This window comes from Thalassophryne amazonica, chromosome 17 (assembly GCF_902500255.1).
Source record: "Thalassophryne amazonica chromosome 17, fThaAma1.1, whole genome shotgun sequence".
NCBI lineage: Eukaryota > Metazoa > Chordata > Actinopteri > Batrachoidiformes > Batrachoididae > Thalassophryne > Thalassophryne amazonica.
The window spans coordinates 30,627,095-30,645,730 of NC_047119.1; the positions used below are offsets into that span (position 1 = coordinate 30,627,095).

An 18,636-nucleotide genomic window follows, 5' to 3' on the forward strand; every position below is an offset into this window, starting at 1 on the left:
AAAATCACTAAAGGCCCTTGGGGTCCTTAATCCTCAAGTTTCTCCCGGTGTGTAGTGAGCGCTTTGCATGGCAGCACCCTGACATCTGTGTGTGTGTGAATGGGTGAACGTGAGGCATTACTGTAAAGCGCTTTGACCTGCTGATATAGATGGAAAAGCGCTATATAAATGCAGTCCATTTACCATTTTTACCCTTTACATTGTGGCTTGGGTCTGCCATGATGTTATCCATATGTCACTGGCAGTATAATGCAATACTTCACATTGTTAAGATGCTTAAAATATAAAACTCAGTTGGTGGAATTGGCAACAGCCATGGGGTTGCATTCCAAAACAAACATGGCTGTTACAAAGGTTTGCAAACAGCTCCGAGACTGAAGAGCAGCTTCATCCAACACTGTTGGCATCATCTCAATTTGGTTCTTGTAGATTCCTTTAAAAAGCAAAGAGATTGATGAATTCTACTTCCCATAAATTATGTTTTTGGATTGTCTTATGATTCCTGAAGTCCAAACTCACCACCATCAAATGTCCATTCTTTGCCCTGTAGACCATGGACTCCTGACCATTCTTGAAGTCAACGAACCCCTCTCTGCCAGGCTGGATGTCAAAACGCACACTGGAAACAATGACAACAGCAACTTCAAATGGAGCTGAGATTGTCACTAGTAATCAGATTAAATGAGTACTGCATGCAGTCTGTGCTTGGTACCTGCCCTGCACCACTTGAATGCAGCTCTGCTTGCTGGCGATCACACTCAATTTGGTCAAGGCCTCAAACAAGTAGTCGCACTGCAGGACCAGATCACCCTGAAACAAAAAGCCAAGATCTGAAGAGTCAAACGACATGACACTGGATTAGTAGGTGTGGCTCCAGGAGAGTTATGAACATTTTGTACAAGTTGCTGTATTCAAAGCACTCTGAGCACACGTCACAGTCAACACTACTCACGCTGTTGCACATGATGAGAGTCTGTTTGCCTTGTAAGTTGGTGTGCAAGATGGACTAGGCCCACCCACACCGTGCTGTCTTAAATCTGGGAGAAGGCCGCGTGGCACATGAGGGACAACAATGGGAATCGAAAACCCATTCCAGCCGAGAACTGGTTCCAAATATTGCAATCCACTGGAATTGTTTGCATTGGATGTTATGCTGCCATGTTTTTACAAAAACATTAAATCGGACAAGACGTAATGATGCCAAACTGTATCTGGCAACAACGGCAGCATTGACATTGAAAATCTGTGTAGATCAACATTTTTTCACTTAGAAAATTGGTCAGAGATCGATACAGGAATCAATGAAGAATGTGATTGATAATCAGGATCCATAATGTCATCGATAATGATAAAATGTCATCAATACTCACTTGTTATTATTGATACAAGATATTGGCTGAAAACAACAACAACAGGGCAGACAAAGAAGGTGGGACCTGACAGTAGTGTTGTACAATGTAAATTATCGAAAGGTGTAATCCCTTTTGATTTTTTTCAATAATTTAAAAATTAAAAAAAAAAAAGTAAAGTAAGTCCCTTCGGCTGCTCCCTTGTTTTCACTCAGGGTCACCACAGCAAATCTGCATGTTGAATTGGCACAGGTTTTACGCCGGATGCCCTTCCTGACGCAACTCCACATTACATGGAGAAATGTGGCAGGGGTGGGATTTGAACCTGGAACCTTCTGCACTGAAACCAAGCGCATTAACCACTTGTCCACCACCCCTAAAAATAAATAAATAAATAAATAAATAAATTAAAAAAATTAAAACAGCAAAAAATGTTCTTTGTGTTGAAGGTGTTTTAGTACAGCAGCTTTATTTCTGTGGCATACCACAAAATGACAGCTAATTTTACTGCTGGCAAAGTATTTGTTTTACGTGGTGTGGTGTGGTGTGTGTGTTGGGTGGGGGGAATCCATCGGCCAATGTAGGAAGCTTGCTCCCATGAAACTTCGCAGAACAAATGAAGGAGGAATGAACACATGCAAAGTTCACCTTAAGTTTGCTGGAAGTGAGAAATCTGAATTTCGGATTTACAAGTAGGGAAAAATCTATCAAATAAAGCTATGATCAAATGTGAGTCTACCCACTGACTCATTTTGGCAAACGAGTAAAATGTTGTACCGTAATTAACGTGAGTACTGACAACTGATACAGCAGATCTGCACGAGTGTCATTTTACCTGTCCAGCAGATATCCAGCAAAACCTGCATGTGAAATTTGTTCTAAATTTATCCGGCATTGTTCCCAACACGGTGATTTATGTTATTAGTTGCTTCCATCGCTGTCTTTCCAATTTCTATTTTATGTCTTCTTTTTTGTACTGTTACTTAAAATTGGAGGTCTACTGTGTTTCTATGATGCCAACATGAGCATATGTAGCTTTGCAGTGTGGTTTAACTCTTGAACAGAATGCTGAAAACTCAGTTTCCTAAGGTACCATGGGGTCTTGTTGTTGTATTTAATCCACATACTAAATTGTTTGCAGAAAAACCTAATGGCCATATTCTTGATTTAAGATTATAAATTGTTCATGTGAATTAAAGAACAGAATTAGAATGGAGCTGAAGAAAACTGTTTTTATGACATAAATGGTTAAATATCAAAAGGGACTAGTTAGTCAAACTAGTCAGTTAGTATATGTACAAATCGGGAATAGCTCTGACTGCAAACGGACACCATTGATAAGTTTACCTTTGCTTGATGTCATTACACACAACATGAAGGATCAAGACGTTGTCACTCAGGTGACTCACTGATACACCTGCAAATGAATAAACAAAGTAAAACACTAATTCCCAAATAATAGTTAAATGTGTAAATGTTTCCGTTTCTGCTTTCTTGTTACCTTTTAAGAAGCTGTATTCGATACGCTGCTTGATCTTGGCCTCTTCGATCAGATAAGCTGCTTCCTGGGTGAAGACCAGTTGCCTAAGACGTGGTCTGAAAACCATTTCGGTCGTACTTCACCACCGGGACACTGTACTGTGAAAGCGATTCGTGGGGTCAGTGTGGACAGAAAGATGAAGATACAACTGAGAACAAAAGACAGTCTGTACCTTGATGTGTCTCTGTCGAATCATCTGAAGCACTTTGACATTTATGTCTTCCTCACCTTTATGAAATGACAGAAAGTCTTCAATGCAGTGCAACAGTAATGTCTCAGTACTTATACCTGGATTTTAAAGTACAGAAACATATTTGAACAACTTTATTTACTATAAGGCAAAGTACCACCATCAATGTCAATCGGCAGTCTTCTCAACCACTTTATATCGTATATGTGTGTGTGCAAAGGTTTTAAGCATCCCAGATTACTATATCATGGAGCAGGGTCCGTTGTCATCCATTTATTGCAAAAAAACCCTTTTGTCTAATTTAGCAAGGGTGTAATATGGGTCACTGACATTGTTCCAGTCTAAAAATCATATTCGTAAAGTCATTCATTTGGAAATGGCGGGCATTTTTATGCAGAAAATAGCCATTTTGAGCACTTAAAGGTAATTTTCACAAAAAAACTGTCTAACTGTTTTTCTAATTTGTCAAGGGTGCAATATGGTTCATTGGCATATTTCACATCCAAAAATTATAGTCATAGATTCATTTGTTTGGAAATGGTGGGCATTTTTATGCTAAAACCAGCCAATTTGGGCATTTGGACTCAATTTTCTCAAAAATTATCTGATAACTTTTCTTTTAATGTAACAAGGGCAGAGTATTGGTCATTGACATTATTCCTGTTCCAGAATTATTTGCATAGATTAGTTCCCTTTGGAAGTCGTGGCCAATTTTATGCCGAAAATGGCCATTTTGCCTTGGGTTTAATTGAGCCATTAACCCACAGGGCCCTTGGTATTATAGTTTATTGACAAGTCAACACAAATCAGTTCACAACAAAAGTGAATATGTAAGCTATATTTTTATTCCATAATATAATCATTTCTTTGTAACTGTACTGGCCGTAGCATACCACACAACACAGTTGCAAATGATCAGGCAATTTAAAATTATTGTAAAACACAATTACTTGTACTTTAAGTCACATTTTCTGTATAAGTCCTGCAAACTTATACTCTGATGGTGACTTATGTACTGAAAAATGACATACAATAACCCAGTTTTATATTATCATTACAGTTAAAATTCATCAGCATTTCATTTATTTATGAATATTTATCAGGTTTCATAATCTTAATGCTTGTATGATGCATTAAATCTATATATTTAATGCATCATATACATATACAAGCACACAGGTGTCTATAAATATACATGTAGCAGAAAATAATTCTGCTGTCTTGCCTATTCTGGTGTCCAGGAAGGGTCTGCGACACTGCATGCATAGTTTTCTTTTTTGCCTTTGAACATAGAAGCTGGTCAGTGCTTTCATCATAAGCTGAAACAAAAGAAGTAAACAGAAAGATAGATATTTATTCCTTCAGACAAACTCTGTACAAATTAATAATTTTAAAAATGGCCATGGGCAGATGCAGACAGAGGAAAAACTATTTGAAATGTAGATAATGTTTCACATATTTTGCTGTTATTAAAGTTGTGTTTCTAATGTTACAGTATTTGTTGTGAAATACATTGTACTTTACCTGAGTTTTCCTGTGCGGAGTAATACTGTGAACATACTTTCGTACCATGAGGCGAACATAGAGCTTCTTCAACAGCTGGGACACCTAAAACAAAGTTCCTTTTTATGTCAGCAGTTGGATCGGATGCTGTTATATTGTAATATATACCCATATTATATTGTAAACCTAACAGTCTACCGGATTTCATGGTTAAAAAAAAAAAAAACTCCCTCATTTTTCGAAACATTTTGGCTAGAAACAGCTTCTGAAAAATATGGGTAATTCTATGGTAAAAAAATATATATATATTACTGTAAGAGCAAATTTTTAATGTTAAGTTAAAATATGGCCAGATTTTGTTGTCATGATGATTTGATTACCATTGAATTGCCTGTATGTCCCGGAAGTCCATATCGGGACTTTGTATGCTTCATGAGGTCATTAGGCACATCCTTTGAGCACGATACTTCCATATTACTTGTAAGAAAGACAAAGCTTCTAAGTGTTTTTAGGGCTGTTAGTGACCCATATTAGCTTGTTGACACATTGGTCTGTGCACTGAACGGACAGGGGGCGTGGCCGCCTACAGCAGAGGCTGTTGAGATCTCTGGGCCTGGACGTTACAGCTGGAGAACACGTACCGTGTTTTGAAGCACATGACCTTACAACTGTCCACTATGACACACGTGTGTCTGCTTGCTGTCCTCACATGGAAATACATAAAAACATATATCGCTTTTGCGACAGGCTGCAGCAAGCGAGTGCACAGCGTGCCCATTGACAGGCTGTCCCAGGTGAAATGGACTGTCAGATCATGTGAACACGCAGCAGTTCCAGCAGTCTGTTCCACATGACGCGGTGTCTGTCCTGCAGCGTGCCGCTCACAGGACACACCCGCTGGGCTGGCTGGACATGCCGGGCCAGCAGATGTGGACATAATAAAAGTGCACTGCTTCATTCATGTCATGACTGTACGTCTATGACCATGGGTCATCTACAGAGGAACAGACACTTCTTATTTGTATTGTCTGCGTGATAATAGGGATTCAATAAATTTTGGTGTTTTTTTATACTGTATGTGTTTTTGTTTTTTTCTCCAGAGCAGAGGCACGATGTGGTGCTACACGTTCCAGCTGCTCGTACTGCACAAAACCATCGCCAGTGTATCATGCACGCCTGTCTGACCATGTGTCCCTCCCGACAGCAGGTGGAATCTTTTGTGGTTCCCCATTTCACTTTTGGTTCGCGGATTTTCTTCCGGTTTCTGCATCTTTCGTGTTATGTGTGAAGGGGCCCTAATATAGATGCACAAAATAATTTTCTCCTCCAACATTGCCTTGCTTGTGTGTGCCGTTAAAGTGTTCAGCCAAACAGCACATGATGTTTAGATTCAACATTCAATTTTTGTGTCGCCACTTGCAGTCATTAATTATGATTGGATCGCGATCTTCTTTTTAGAGTGTGGAGTGGCTAGACCATCAAGATGATCAAGACTAGTTTACCATTAGCCAGTCTGATTAGCCAAACATGCAACACTGATGTAACACTATAGCTGTTCACCCTCACCCAGTAAATCCAGTAAATTCCAGAATGCTTTCTCAGAAAACCTGATATTCCTGAGTAAATAATGCAACACCTACCTCCTGCATTATAGGTGGAGGAGACAGCCACAAGTCTTTCTCCAGAACGGATTTGGGGAGGTTTTCTTTTAGCCGGGTGAGATAATTAAGCCTCACATATGCCAGGTACTCACTGTTGTGAACATTGGTTGGCTGATTTCTGGTCATGAAACCTTTAATGAACCTAAAGAAGGTCAACAGCAAGCAGATAAACTAAGAGATCATTACTGTCGTGCTACACATCCAAAGGAACCATCTGACTCTTTTGTCATCTCACCTCTTGATGACTTGAACAGCCCATGCTCTCCTTTGGCGCTCCTTTCTCGCCATCAAACCTCGCCAGCAGTTCTCAATCTTAGTTGCTGTTTATATAAAAAAGCAACATCTTAATTTTGAATAATAAATAAAGTATGGACCAGTAGTTCACTTAAGAGTGAACCACTCATTTGTCCTTACCAGCTTCTCTCTGCTTCAAGTAGTCTTCTTTCACCCTATAGCCTTTATATTTGGCCTGAATCCTCGTTGCTGCAACAACGACCACAAATGAGTCCAACCTCATGGTCGGTTAAAGACGGTGCAAAAGCTAAACCCGCAGGTCAAACTATATATCTCACCTAGCTTGTGTTTGCAGATTTGAAAGGCATCTTCTATTGAGAAGAGAGTTTGAGGGTGTCGGATGAAAATTTTTGTCCTTGAGGAAGAGAAAAGGGAACTTCCTGTGTTTGTTTCCAAGTGAATCAACAGGTGTGATAAACAGCGTTTAGCGCTAATATCTGCATACCTGCCCATTTTGTACGCATCAGATTTATAGCCCAGATGTTTGATCAGGAGCTGGACACCTTCTGCCGGTGTGCCCTTCCAGCTGGGCCAGGTTTCTGGACATAGAGCTTTATACCTGAGAACAGAAGGCAGTTAAAATGAAAATTGCAAGTTGTTGAATCTGACTTGTTGAAGAAGAGTCTTGATTGAGCAGTAAAGGATGTGGCCATAGAAGGAGAAAGAATTAGGTCCGATATAGGCAAACTGGTGCTGTGGTGTGAAGTGGTCAGTCTGCCCATCTTTTAAAGGTTACGTCCTTAACAAAGGCCAGTACCCATTTACAGCTGGGACAATGCAGATGAAGGAATCAAACCACATGTACATATTGGTAGTCTAAAGGGCCTTTCACACTGCAAGCTTCAACGCGATGCTTTAACGCCCCCTAGCGCGTCAGGCCTATGCGTTCCAATGCGTCGTGACGTCAGACGCGTCGCTTCGGAAGCAGCAAGGGGGCAGAGATTGTGGCCACATCACACTCTGGCTGTTTCACACCCTGAAAAAAGTTCAGCGATTGCCATCTTGAATTTGCGTCACCTGAACCACAAAAAAGCTTTAAAAAACAGCGGTAGAACGATTCTCCCATTACCCTGCTGGGAGAAGCTTTTTTCAGCTACTTTTTGGAGTGACGTCAACTGAAGGAGGACTGACAACTTGGTGGGATATCGATCGAACCGTGACAGCGGGCCGACCCGCATGGAGAAGCCGGCCTTCAGGCATCATTCCTGGGCAGACCGAGGCAGGCAGCCGGGGGGATGGAGCAAATCCACTCAGTCTGAAATCTCACACTTTTGGGATATATGCAAAGTCCCAGTTTGCCCAACGGAGGTTAGTTCTGCAGCTTTATCGAGGTGAGGATAAAATAAAAGTAAAACGTGACGTTTCTGCACTGCTGTGAAGGTTTAATGATTGGCTAACGTTAGCTTAGCTTTTTAGTACAGTTGATCTGATTGAACGCTTTAATTTCTAAATGGTTTAGTCTTTTTTTATTTTTACCAAATAAAGCTACAGCTTTTTTCAGACACCACAAAGGCTCAACTTTAAATAACTTATTTTTTCGGGCATTTTTCCATTGTTTTTGCCGTTCCCCCCCCCCCCCCCCCCCCCTTTTTTTTTTATATATATAAACTGTTTAGTGTTTCTTTATATTTAAAAAAAATTTATTTGTCCCAATCAGGAACATTTGCTGTGCAGACAAACAAACTTCAATTGATGAGCTGAACACCACGAAGTCCAGTCGAAAGAAAACATCTCTGCTCTTCAAAATAGGACAAAAGTGGCTTCAGCAACACCACCAGAGCTCAAAGCTGCAGAAGAGACCTTCATCTAGTCCCGAGAATCCAGCATAACATCATCTGCTTCTAAATAAAAGGCTCTTTGAACAGCAACTATTTTATTATTTTTTAAAAAGCTGTTTCATTTTATATTTTAACAATAAATGAACGGATCATTAAAAATGTCCACGAACTCAAAGTCATAAGACACAGGCAGAAGCTCTCCACTTATTGTGCTCAAATTCATATTTTAGTAATTACTCTGTCCTGATAACAACATTAAAGGCAATTACATATTTTGATGAAATTACAAGTTTAAATTACTATATATATATATATATATATATATATATATATATATATATATATATATATATATATATATATATAAATTCATCATTAGGTTTATGTCACAGAAATCCTACTTTACAATCACACTGCAGTCATTGTTAAATTATTTCCTGTTGCATTTATAATAAACATTTGTATGTATTTAGTGTTTGTTTTTCTGATTGAAATGAGATATAAATAATCTACCAGACTCTTAAAAATGTACAAGTTTCCATGTTATTTTATTTGTCTAAAAATAAATGTCCAAGGTTCCTTATGTTAAGAAATTATCTAATCTGAAATAACAGGTGGTTTTAATTTACAGATGAAAGGTTTCTAAAGAACCATTGATTGATTTATTTAGCTATTTTAATTAGTGTTCTAAACTTTTTTTTAACAGTAATCAGAAATTTTGAGGTAACAAACAACAACAAAAAACATTTCCAATGATTTTTCTTCAGAAAACTGCTCTATAAATGAGCAGTCCTCACCAATTAATTTTATAGAGATCAGTGGTTTCTGCCACTTGTCTTCCGTGTTTTGGCCCGACGCATCGTTCCTATTGGACAACGCGAAGGTACGTCACAGCTCAGAGTGTCGAAAGTTGGGGTGGATTGAACTTTGACCGCGTCAGCCTGCTGACAAGCAGCAATGCGCGCTCCCGTCAGAAGCGTCAGTTTAGCTCGGCTTTTGACGCGACGCTTCTGATGAAAATAATGCTTTTTAGACCGCTTTTTGACGCTTCTGACGCGTCTGATGCGTTCAGTGTGAAAGGCCCTTAACTCCTATCTCACTGAGATACCAGTTGGCTTCAAGACTGACAGACCGTTTTTCTTAAAATTTGGTGGAAGAGTGGTGTGTGGACCAACGTAGAATCCAAGTTTACCTCCCTCAGTGTTGACAGACAGCACATTTTCACCTGTATCTACCTATAAAGCAAGATATGTCTGTGTGTGTTTATGTAGCTCGCACATCTTTCTGACCATTTGTCAGATCAGCCTCAGCTTTCAGATATGGCTTGCGTATGGCATGATGTGGTGCCATTCTGTGGTGTGCATACTTTATTATGAAAATTTTTAGGATTCATTTTCAGAACCTTTATTTTGAAGTCATCATCGTTATTGGCACAAGGTGGAGCGCACCCTGCTCAGTGTGCCGCTCTCGTTGGAGCGACATCACTGCTATTTTGGCATTGTGGGATAGCTCGCGCCTACAGATTGAGCTCACCTGTCTACTTTCACCTGACCCAGTTTCTGGTTGTTTGCAAAATGGCGCTGAATTTGCGGACATGAGAAGATGCTGCTGGATGAGTGTGAGTATTGACTTATGATCATTTAGGCATAAAAACACATGAGAATCACAAGTTCTTGTGCCAAATATCCCAATTATCTGGGAACTACTTTTTGCTCAGGAATTCGTCAAGCACGTTGGTCGTGGTCGCGTACTAACACAGAATATCCAGACACTGGCTAGACATTCGGCCAAAACGAGAGCATCCACTTTTAAGCTTAGTATAAACTAAGCTAGTGGCGCTCGTGAGAGTATGAGTTGAACGTTCTCATGCACCAGTTCAACAAAGATCGTCGACAAAGATGAGTCACTCTCTGCCTTAAGCAGATGCCTATCGCTAACACGTTCACAGGGGAGAGACGGAAGAAATTAATTAAAGAAATAAATAATACACAAACACTCAGAGATATACGAGCCACAGACACACAGATGCTTCTTGCTTTATTATCACAAGGCGGAATGTTCTCACACGCCAGCTTCGACAAAAATCGTCAACAAAGCTCCACTTTTCTATAAGTGTACGTCCTATGGGCACTGCACTAGTCTCAAACAACGCACAGAAACCAATACCAGTGACAGAATCGTCACCCTTAAACACCTCTGAAGGAAGATCTCATATTTGCGGCGGTAAGCAAAACCGGCTCGTCTGACCCTCAGGTGCTCCATCAGCCCCAGATACTTCACCTGATGTCTCACCAGCACGTCTTGAAAACATCCTGCAGGAGACACCACACGTTTTCCAAAGTCCACTGACCTCAGTGTTTGAGCTGAGTTCGAGCCCTGACATGACCTCACCTGGCTGCTTGGCTTCATTAGGTTTGATGCAGCGGACGTACCAGGGTTCTTTGGACATTAAGATCTCGGTCAGACCGACCAGGCTGCTCTTAAATTGAGTCACCACCTGAGGAGTCACAGCACAGCAGCAAACCTGTGACTGATGTCAGCACTGAAGATGAACTTTACAGAAGATGAACTCTTACAGTTTCAGGTCTCTTCTTGCTGTCTGGTTCCATTGGAGGGAAACAATGTTTGATGATTACATTTTTGGACTGTCGCATGACCTTACAGAGAAGAGGAGAATGCAGGAGTGATCTAATGCAGCGAATTAAAACCATTTTATACATTTTATAAATGTTATGCTTAGCAAAAATAAAAATACCTCTTTCCCATTCCGATACAAGAGATCATTGTTTTTATCCAAAAACCCTTACAAAAAAGAAAAAACAGGACAGTATTATTGTCAGACTTATTTATTATTAATGTATTTATGTATTTAATAAAATAATAAATACATAAATAAAAAAAATTCACCAAAAACTCTCTTTTTCAGCCCCATAACATTCATTGTTTTGAATTTTGCATCAATACTCAGAGCTTCATAGTGACATGGAGCAGAGAAGGATTTTCATCCAACAAAACAGATCAAATCTAGGCTTACATCTCTAATGTGCTGCAAATTGTAGCTGAACTTTCAAGTTTTCTTTCTTGCTTTTTTCTTTTTTTTTTAATCCTTCTCTGTACCACTTCATCATGAAGCTGTATAAACTGGTGATACAAAATTCAAAACTTGCACAATGCGGAATTTCTCCAGTTGCAGCCACAGAAGTCTATGACTTGCTCAGGGTTGTCTTGGTGTCTTTCCTCACTCATCTCCTTCTTGTAAAGTCCCTTAGTTTTTGAGAATTGTCTACTCCACATAGATTTACCATAGAGTGTCATACTGTTTGTATTTCTACGTAAATAAACTCCAAAACATATTCCGTGTCTTGGAATTGTTCATGTATCCATCCCTTGACCTGTCAGAATAAGATTGGATGTAAAAGTGATGGTTCGTATGTGTTATACTAAAGGGGGCACTTACTTATTCACACCATCGTTTTGGCTTTTAGATTTTTATTTCTTTTAATTCATGATGTAGAAAGTACTTTTCACAGTGAGTTTAAAGGGCAGAATTTTTAAAATTTTAATATTCAAAGCCTGAATTTTTGTTTTGCTTTTTGTTGTTCTAAAAAAATTAAACAAAAAAAGCTCAACCTCTAGTAAAAATGAAGCATCAATATTGAATTAACATCTCACCGACCACACAGTACGTCACCTCCCCGGCATAGTGCAAGAGGCGGAAATCTCCTCTTTGTAGGGTTTTTCTTGTCTTCTGATCTGCAAGCTTGTGTCTGCAGAGAGTTAGTGTGGTGTAATGTTCCGTTATCATCCTCAAGCTCATACAAACAACGCATTCTCTTTAAAAGCAGATTTTAGAACTGACGTGACAAAATGAGGGTGACCACCGATTTTTTCTTCCATCTTTTCCAGGAATGTGACATCTGTAGCTTCTCCAGGTCGTAAACATTCCTCATCCTATGGGAGAGGCATGGAACGTTCTTTTTTGTTTTAATTAGCCTTAGTGAGCGTTTTTATTTATTCATGTTTTAATGATTAATGAGGATTTTACCAGTAAAGCAATGATTCCTCTGTGTTTCTCCTCCACAAGGTCACAGATGATCTTGTTGTTGAAATATGGCACTGGTTCCCACTGACCACAAAAGCAACACAGATGTGCATTAATTTATTGATTGATTGGATTTACATGATAAAACTTTTGGATTGTACTGATATAAGTATTACTTCAATCCCTTCCAGCTGGTACTCCTCCTGCTCTGACTTGAGGGTAAGCTGGATGAAGAGCTGCTGCAGCTTCTCATTGCAATAGTTGATGCAAAACTGCTCAAAACTGAAATTAATTGCAGGCGCCTTCAGTGTCTCATACTTCACGTTACGCTTTTGATGTTGAGGAATGGTCTTGCCAGGAAGAGATCTCACCTGTTCACGCTGAAAACCTCAAACCCGTAGATGTCCAACAGGCCGATCACTGTCTTCCTGGATGAATCCTGCACACATTTTAGAGAATTTTTTTTTCCTGATTCTTAGCTGTTGATGGAAAAACTTAGCATTATTCTGCAGCCAAACCCATTTCATCAAGCACAGATCTTCATTAAAGGCACCCGCTACAAGTTTGGTCTCATTTTATCTTATTTTAGAAATTCATGAATTTTATAATTACTTAACTTAAACAAAACTCGATATGCTGTCTGAGTCAGCCCCTGCCCTTACCTTCCCTCGACTCCCCACCCCCGCCAGAAAATCCAAAACAATTCAGCTTATAAATCACGGTGGCACTTCATGTAATAGCAACATAATAGGCAGCTCTATCGGTGCAACATAGTGCTTTACCGTAACAGAAACTGGAAAAAAAAGTGTGCATGCAGATTTAACAGTGAAATTAAACAGTAAATAAACTCAAAATAACACTTACTAGACAATGAACATAATTTGATATTAGATAAAATGATTTTTAAAAATTTTCATTGGGTGAATCAAAACAAAAAATGGGAAATCTATCATTAAAATACATTTTTGTTAAAATAAATAAATAAAATTAACAAATAAATTAATAATTTCATTAATACATTAATTTATTGAAATATTTAAAATGTACAAGTGAATTTATTTTTATTATTTTATCAGGTATGTATGTGCATGCGTACACAGTAAATTTTGCTGAGTAAAATATACTCTGCCAGGATGACATTTGGTCCCAGTCTAAATAGAGTAAAATACACTGTATTATAGAGTAAAATCATCTCTACCATCTTCTCAAATCAAGTGTTTGTACTCCAGTAAAAGTTGATTTAGCACTATGATAGAGTATATTTATCTCTATTTGGACTAGGACCAAATGTTATCCCAGCAGAGTAAATTTTACAGAGCTTGGGTCAGCTCAGCATTATTATACAAACTGGGGAACACCAAAGAACAAAATCTTTGGAACCATTCATTCAGAATCAGAATAGCTTTTATTCGCCAACTATCCGGAATAATACAAGGAATTTGACTTCGGTTTGAGTTGCACTCTCTCTATATGACATGTATAAATATACACTAAACACTGAATCATTCACAGTAAAAATGTGCAAATAAAATGGAATAAGAAAAAAGTTATTGTCTTGGATAAATGCACGCCTTTTCTCATTTCGCATAAACAGGAAACTTAGCATGCTAAGATATGCCATGGCCGTACATGACTGACTAACAGACCTTATGCAGCCCTTGGGCCGCCAGTTTATAAACTATTTCACAAGATTTTGTGAAGCTTGAGGAGACAAGTCTGGCTAAAAAGGAGTTATTATTTTATAAAACTTTACAGTTTACTCACCTTGTTAGCTATTGATTCATTTATCTTATTAACCAGCCAGTTGAAAGTCCTGCCATAGATGGCCTTGGCAAGTGCATCCCTGGCATACACAGCATGGTCCACTGAGAAGGGACTGAACACCTTTAACATCAGAGTGAGGCTACTGATAAAAAATTTATCACTGCAAATAGGTAAAAGATGTAAGAGTTACACAAAGGTTACCTCATCTTCTTTGGTTTCAATCTTCTTGTGAGTTAAGCCTTGTTGTAGGACCTGAGACGGAATGCCCAGCAACTACACAGCAGAAAAACCAGACATGTGACACCAGATCTTTTCTTGTTCTCCATTCTAAAGTCCAACAGGTGTGATGGGGTCTCACCTTTGACAGCCAGTACATCTCTTGAGTGTTGCTGAGAGTGGCATATCCTCGAGCGTCTGCCTCAAACTTGATATTTCCCAAGTGGAGCACACTAGCAATAATCCCAAAAAGGTTCTGCATGAAAACAGAGAGAAAAACCTCACTGTCATCAGCAAAACTGATCACTCTCCTGATTTGCAAAGAACCTAAACATAAGCAAAAATGCTGATGAGACCTGGCTCCACCCTGTCAGCACTACATATACTGCACTGGTGGTTGACATTGCAGTCCTTGAAGGTGCTGTGAATGGCATGTTACACATTAATGTAGCAGCTGACAACTATTTTCTATGTAAATAATTGGTGGCTTAATGGCATCCTATGGAGAGAATGAAGCAATACTCCCTCTGTGCTCTGAGCTTTTCTGTCCCATCTTTACATTCTTAGTCTGGTCATGCATGCACACTTAGTGCATGAGATTTCAGTGTGTGCATGTTCATAAAGAGGCAGCAGTACTTACTAGTACCTATGTAGCTGTTCAATTTTTTTCCAACATGACAGCGACTTTCCAGAAATATGCCAAAAAAAACAAAACAAAAAAAAAAAAAATCACAAAGGCTAAAAAATGCCTCTGGGCAAGGTTTTTTCTCACATACAGAGCTGTTGAAATAGTTCTGCTGTTCCTTGTGCTTGATGCTGTGGATGTGTGTAGGGGTCGGGGTGGGGGTTGAAGAGGAGTGGCTGAGGAGGGAAGCTTTGTTTACATCCTGAAGTCTGGTGCAAGTCTGATATCCTATCCAAATATGCACAGTGCTTTCAACAATTCCTTTATTTTATTATTTTTCAAAATATATAGTTAAAAAACACTAATGGTTAAGTTCAGTGTAATGGCTGTTTGGTGTAACTGCTCAAGAAATACTTTTGCAATGTGCAAAAAAAAAAGAAAGAAAAAAGAAAAAAGGTACCTCTGTGTCACACTCACTGAATTCAATGACAGTGAGGGCTTTCCGGACAGTCTTCCAGTTACTTTCATCACTGATCGAGCTGACTTTGACACAACCCCCCTGGAGGAGAGATAAAGCAAATCTGTCATTACTGCTTTATGATGTACCACATACATGTGTTCTTTGATTTTTGCTGACCTGCACCAGGTAGCTGTAGCACTGGCAGTTTCTCTCCAGGCCGAGCCAGCGGAGCAGATCTTCTTCTCCTCCCTCCACCAGCTGGTAAAAGATGTGGAAGTTCCTTTCTCCGTGGTTCTGGTGCACAACACGAGATTTCTCCAGCAGGTAACTAAGGATGTTCCCACCAACCGCCCCACCCTGAATGAGAACATTTGGTGTGAGACTGGGTTGCTGTGTGACCCTTGATGACAAGCTTTGGTAATTTGACGCTCCACCTGGTGGTCAAACTGGATGTCCATGTATTTCCCAAAGCGGCTTGAGTTGTCATTCTTCAGAGTTTTGGCATTTCCGAAAGCCTGTCAGATTGAACAGTGACGTAACTCAGCTGGTTGCAAGTGCATGTGAGATGGCTCACTGGATCCACTTTAATGACACTGACCTCAAGCACCGGGTTGGAGTGAAGAAGTCGGTCTCGGATGTTGTTCAGTAGTTTGGTACTGGGACAGCTCACGGCATAGAACTGGAGAATTTTCTTGGATGCCTCGGTCTTCCCGGCCCCGCTCTCTCCTGAGATCAGGATGAAGTGGTTGTTCATTTCAGACAGCATCGTGCGGAAGACGTTGTCTGCAAGTGCGTAACTGAAAGCACAGTACAATCATGGGTTCATTTTAATACATTCATTTTCCAGTCAGCCATCTGACTTGAACACTTTTTGGATCCACACTGTTGTAAATCCACTCCTGTTTTCTCCATACACTTGGGTCCACAAGTATTTTGACAGTGACACTATTTTTGCAATTTTGCTTTTCTTATACCACCACAGAGGAGCTAAAAAAAATACAGTACTGTTCAGAATAATAGTAGTGCTATGTGACTAAAAAGATTAATCCAGGTTTTGAGTATATTTCTTATTGTTACATGGGAAACAAGGTACCAGTAGATTCAGTAGATTCTCACAAATCCAACAAGACCAAGCATTCATGATATGCACACTCTTAAGGCTATGAAATTGGGCTATTAGTAAAAAAAAAAAAAAAAAAAAAAAAAGGGGGGGGGGTGTTCACAATAATAGTAGCATCTGCTGTTGATGCTACAAACTCAAAACTATTATGTTCAAACTGCTTTTTTAGCAATCCTGTGAATCACTAAACTAGTATTTAGTTGTATAACCACAGTTTTTCATGATTTCTTCACATCTTCGAGGCATTAATTTTGTTGGTTTGGAACCAAGATTTTGCATGTTTACTAGTGTGCTTTGGGTCATTGTCTTGTTGAAACACCCATTTCAAGGGCATGTCCTCTTCAGCATAAGGCAACATGACCTCTTCAAGTATTTTGACATATCCAAACTGATCCATGATACCTGGTATGCGATATATAGGCCCAACACCATAGTAGGAGAAACATGCCCATATCATGATGCTTGCACCACCATGCTTCACTGTCTTCACTGTGAACTGTGGCTTGAATTCAGAGTTTGGGGTCGTCTCACAAACTGTCTGCGGCCCTTGGACCCAAAAAGAACAATTTTACTCTCATCAGTCCACAAAATATTCCTCCATTTCTCTTTAGGCCAGTTGATGTGTTCTTTGGCAAATTGTAACTTCTTCTGCACATGTCTTTTATTTAACAGAGGGGCTTTGCGGGGGATTCTTGCAAATAAATTAGCTTCACACAGGCGTCTTCAAACTGTCACAGCATTTACAGGTAACTCCAGGCTGTCTTTGATCATCCTGGAGCTGATCAGTGGGTGAGCCTTTGCCATTCTGGTTATTCTTCTATCCATTTTGATGGTTGTTTTCCATTTTATTCCACGTGTCTCTGTTTTTTTTTTGTCCATTTTAAAGCATTGGAGATCATTGTAGATGAACAGCCTATAATTTTTTGTACCTGCGTATAGGTTTTCCCCTCTACAATCAACTTTTTAATCAAACTACGCTGTTCTTCTGAACAATGTCTTGAACGTCCCATTTTACTCAGGCTTTCAAAGAGAAAAGCATGTTCAACAGGTGCTGGCTTCATCCTTACATAGGGGACACCTGATTCACACCTGTTTGTTCCACAAAATTGACGAACTCACTGACTGAATGCCACACTACTATTATTGTGAACACCCCCTTTTCTACTTTTTTTAAACTAATAGCCTAATTTCATAGCGTTAAGAGTGTGCATATCATGAATGCTTGGTCTTGTTGGATTTGTGAGAATCTACTGAATCTACTGGTACCTTGTTTCCCATGTAACAATAACAAATATACTCAAAACCTGGATTAATCTTTTAGTCACATAGCACTACTATTATTCTGAACACTATTGTACAATCAGGATGTGACAGAAGTGTAGACTTTCAACTTTAATTTAATATGTTAAACAACGACTTTTGCATGAACCATTTAGGAAATACAACCATTTATATGCTATCCCTCTATTTTCAGAGGCCATAACTATTTGGACAAATTAATATAATTTAAAATATAGAAAGTTTTATTAACACTTGGATGGGAATCCTGTGCACTCAGTGACTGTCGGAAGTCTGGAACCTATGAGCATCACCAAAAGCTGTTTCCTCCTTGAGATGCTTTGTCAGGTTTGTCCATTTTTCTGCTTTCAGTTTTATCTTCAGAAATTAAAATGATATTCTTTTAGGAATTCTTAGGAATTACAACGTAGATGGTGTCTTCATGACAATGTTCTACAGTTGCTTTGTGGAGTCTGTGTTAACCTTTTCTTTCCTGTGTTGGCTCAACTTATTGAACCTTAAGAATCGCAACCGTCTTTGTAATATTGTCAAGGAATGTGGAAAAAATTATGGGAACTCAGTGCACAGACATCATGGACCTTTTTAAAACAAGGGTTGTGTCAAAAGCCAGGAAAATTATGGCGGATTTGGCACACCCTCTGCACTCACAATTTAAGTTTCTGCCCTCGGGCAGACGCCTGGTAATGCCCAGATGCAGAACCAACAGACTAAAAAACTCTTTTATTCCCACAGCCATTGCTCTCCTAAATAACACCTAAGGACTCACTGTTGCACTTAAGTCTACACTGACTTGCA

General features: G+C 39.3%; 1 protein-coding gene across 1 annotated transcript in view; it reads right to left on the bottom strand.

The window, feature by feature from the left end:
* Window positions 1-83: 83 nt before the first annotated feature.
* The window catches only part of myo1hb (myosin IHb), a 28,238-nt gene continuing 9,685 nt past the window's right edge, over window positions 84-18,636 (bottom strand). The window contains 30 exon segments of the mRNA XM_034192526.1: window positions 84-433; window positions 520-619; window positions 713-812; window positions 2,698-2,766; window positions 2,851-2,950; window positions 2,952-2,987; window positions 3,062-3,117; window positions 4,305-4,398; window positions 4,604-4,687; window positions 6,223-6,385; window positions 6,479-6,563; window positions 6,658-6,726; window positions 6,816-6,892; window positions 6,983-7,096; window positions 10,510-10,627; window positions 10,707-10,812; window positions 10,892-10,972; window positions 11,071-11,117; window positions 11,988-12,082; window positions 12,175-12,266; window positions 12,361-12,441; window positions 12,534-12,639; window positions 12,729-12,796; window positions 14,122-14,241; window positions 14,323-14,394; window positions 14,480-14,593; window positions 15,423-15,521; window positions 15,600-15,779; window positions 15,857-15,937; window positions 16,021-16,219. Of these exon segments, the coding sequence (XP_034048417.1) occupies window positions 407-433; window positions 520-619; window positions 713-812; window positions 2,698-2,766; window positions 2,851-2,950; window positions 2,952-2,987; window positions 3,062-3,117; window positions 4,305-4,398; window positions 4,604-4,687; window positions 6,223-6,385; window positions 6,479-6,563; window positions 6,658-6,726; window positions 6,816-6,892; window positions 6,983-7,096; window positions 10,510-10,627; window positions 10,707-10,812; window positions 10,892-10,972; window positions 11,071-11,117; window positions 11,988-12,082; window positions 12,175-12,266; window positions 12,361-12,441; window positions 12,534-12,639; window positions 12,729-12,796; window positions 14,122-14,241; window positions 14,323-14,394; window positions 14,480-14,593; window positions 15,423-15,521; window positions 15,600-15,779; window positions 15,857-15,937; window positions 16,021-16,219 (2,833 nt within the window). The 3' untranslated portion in view covers window positions 84-406.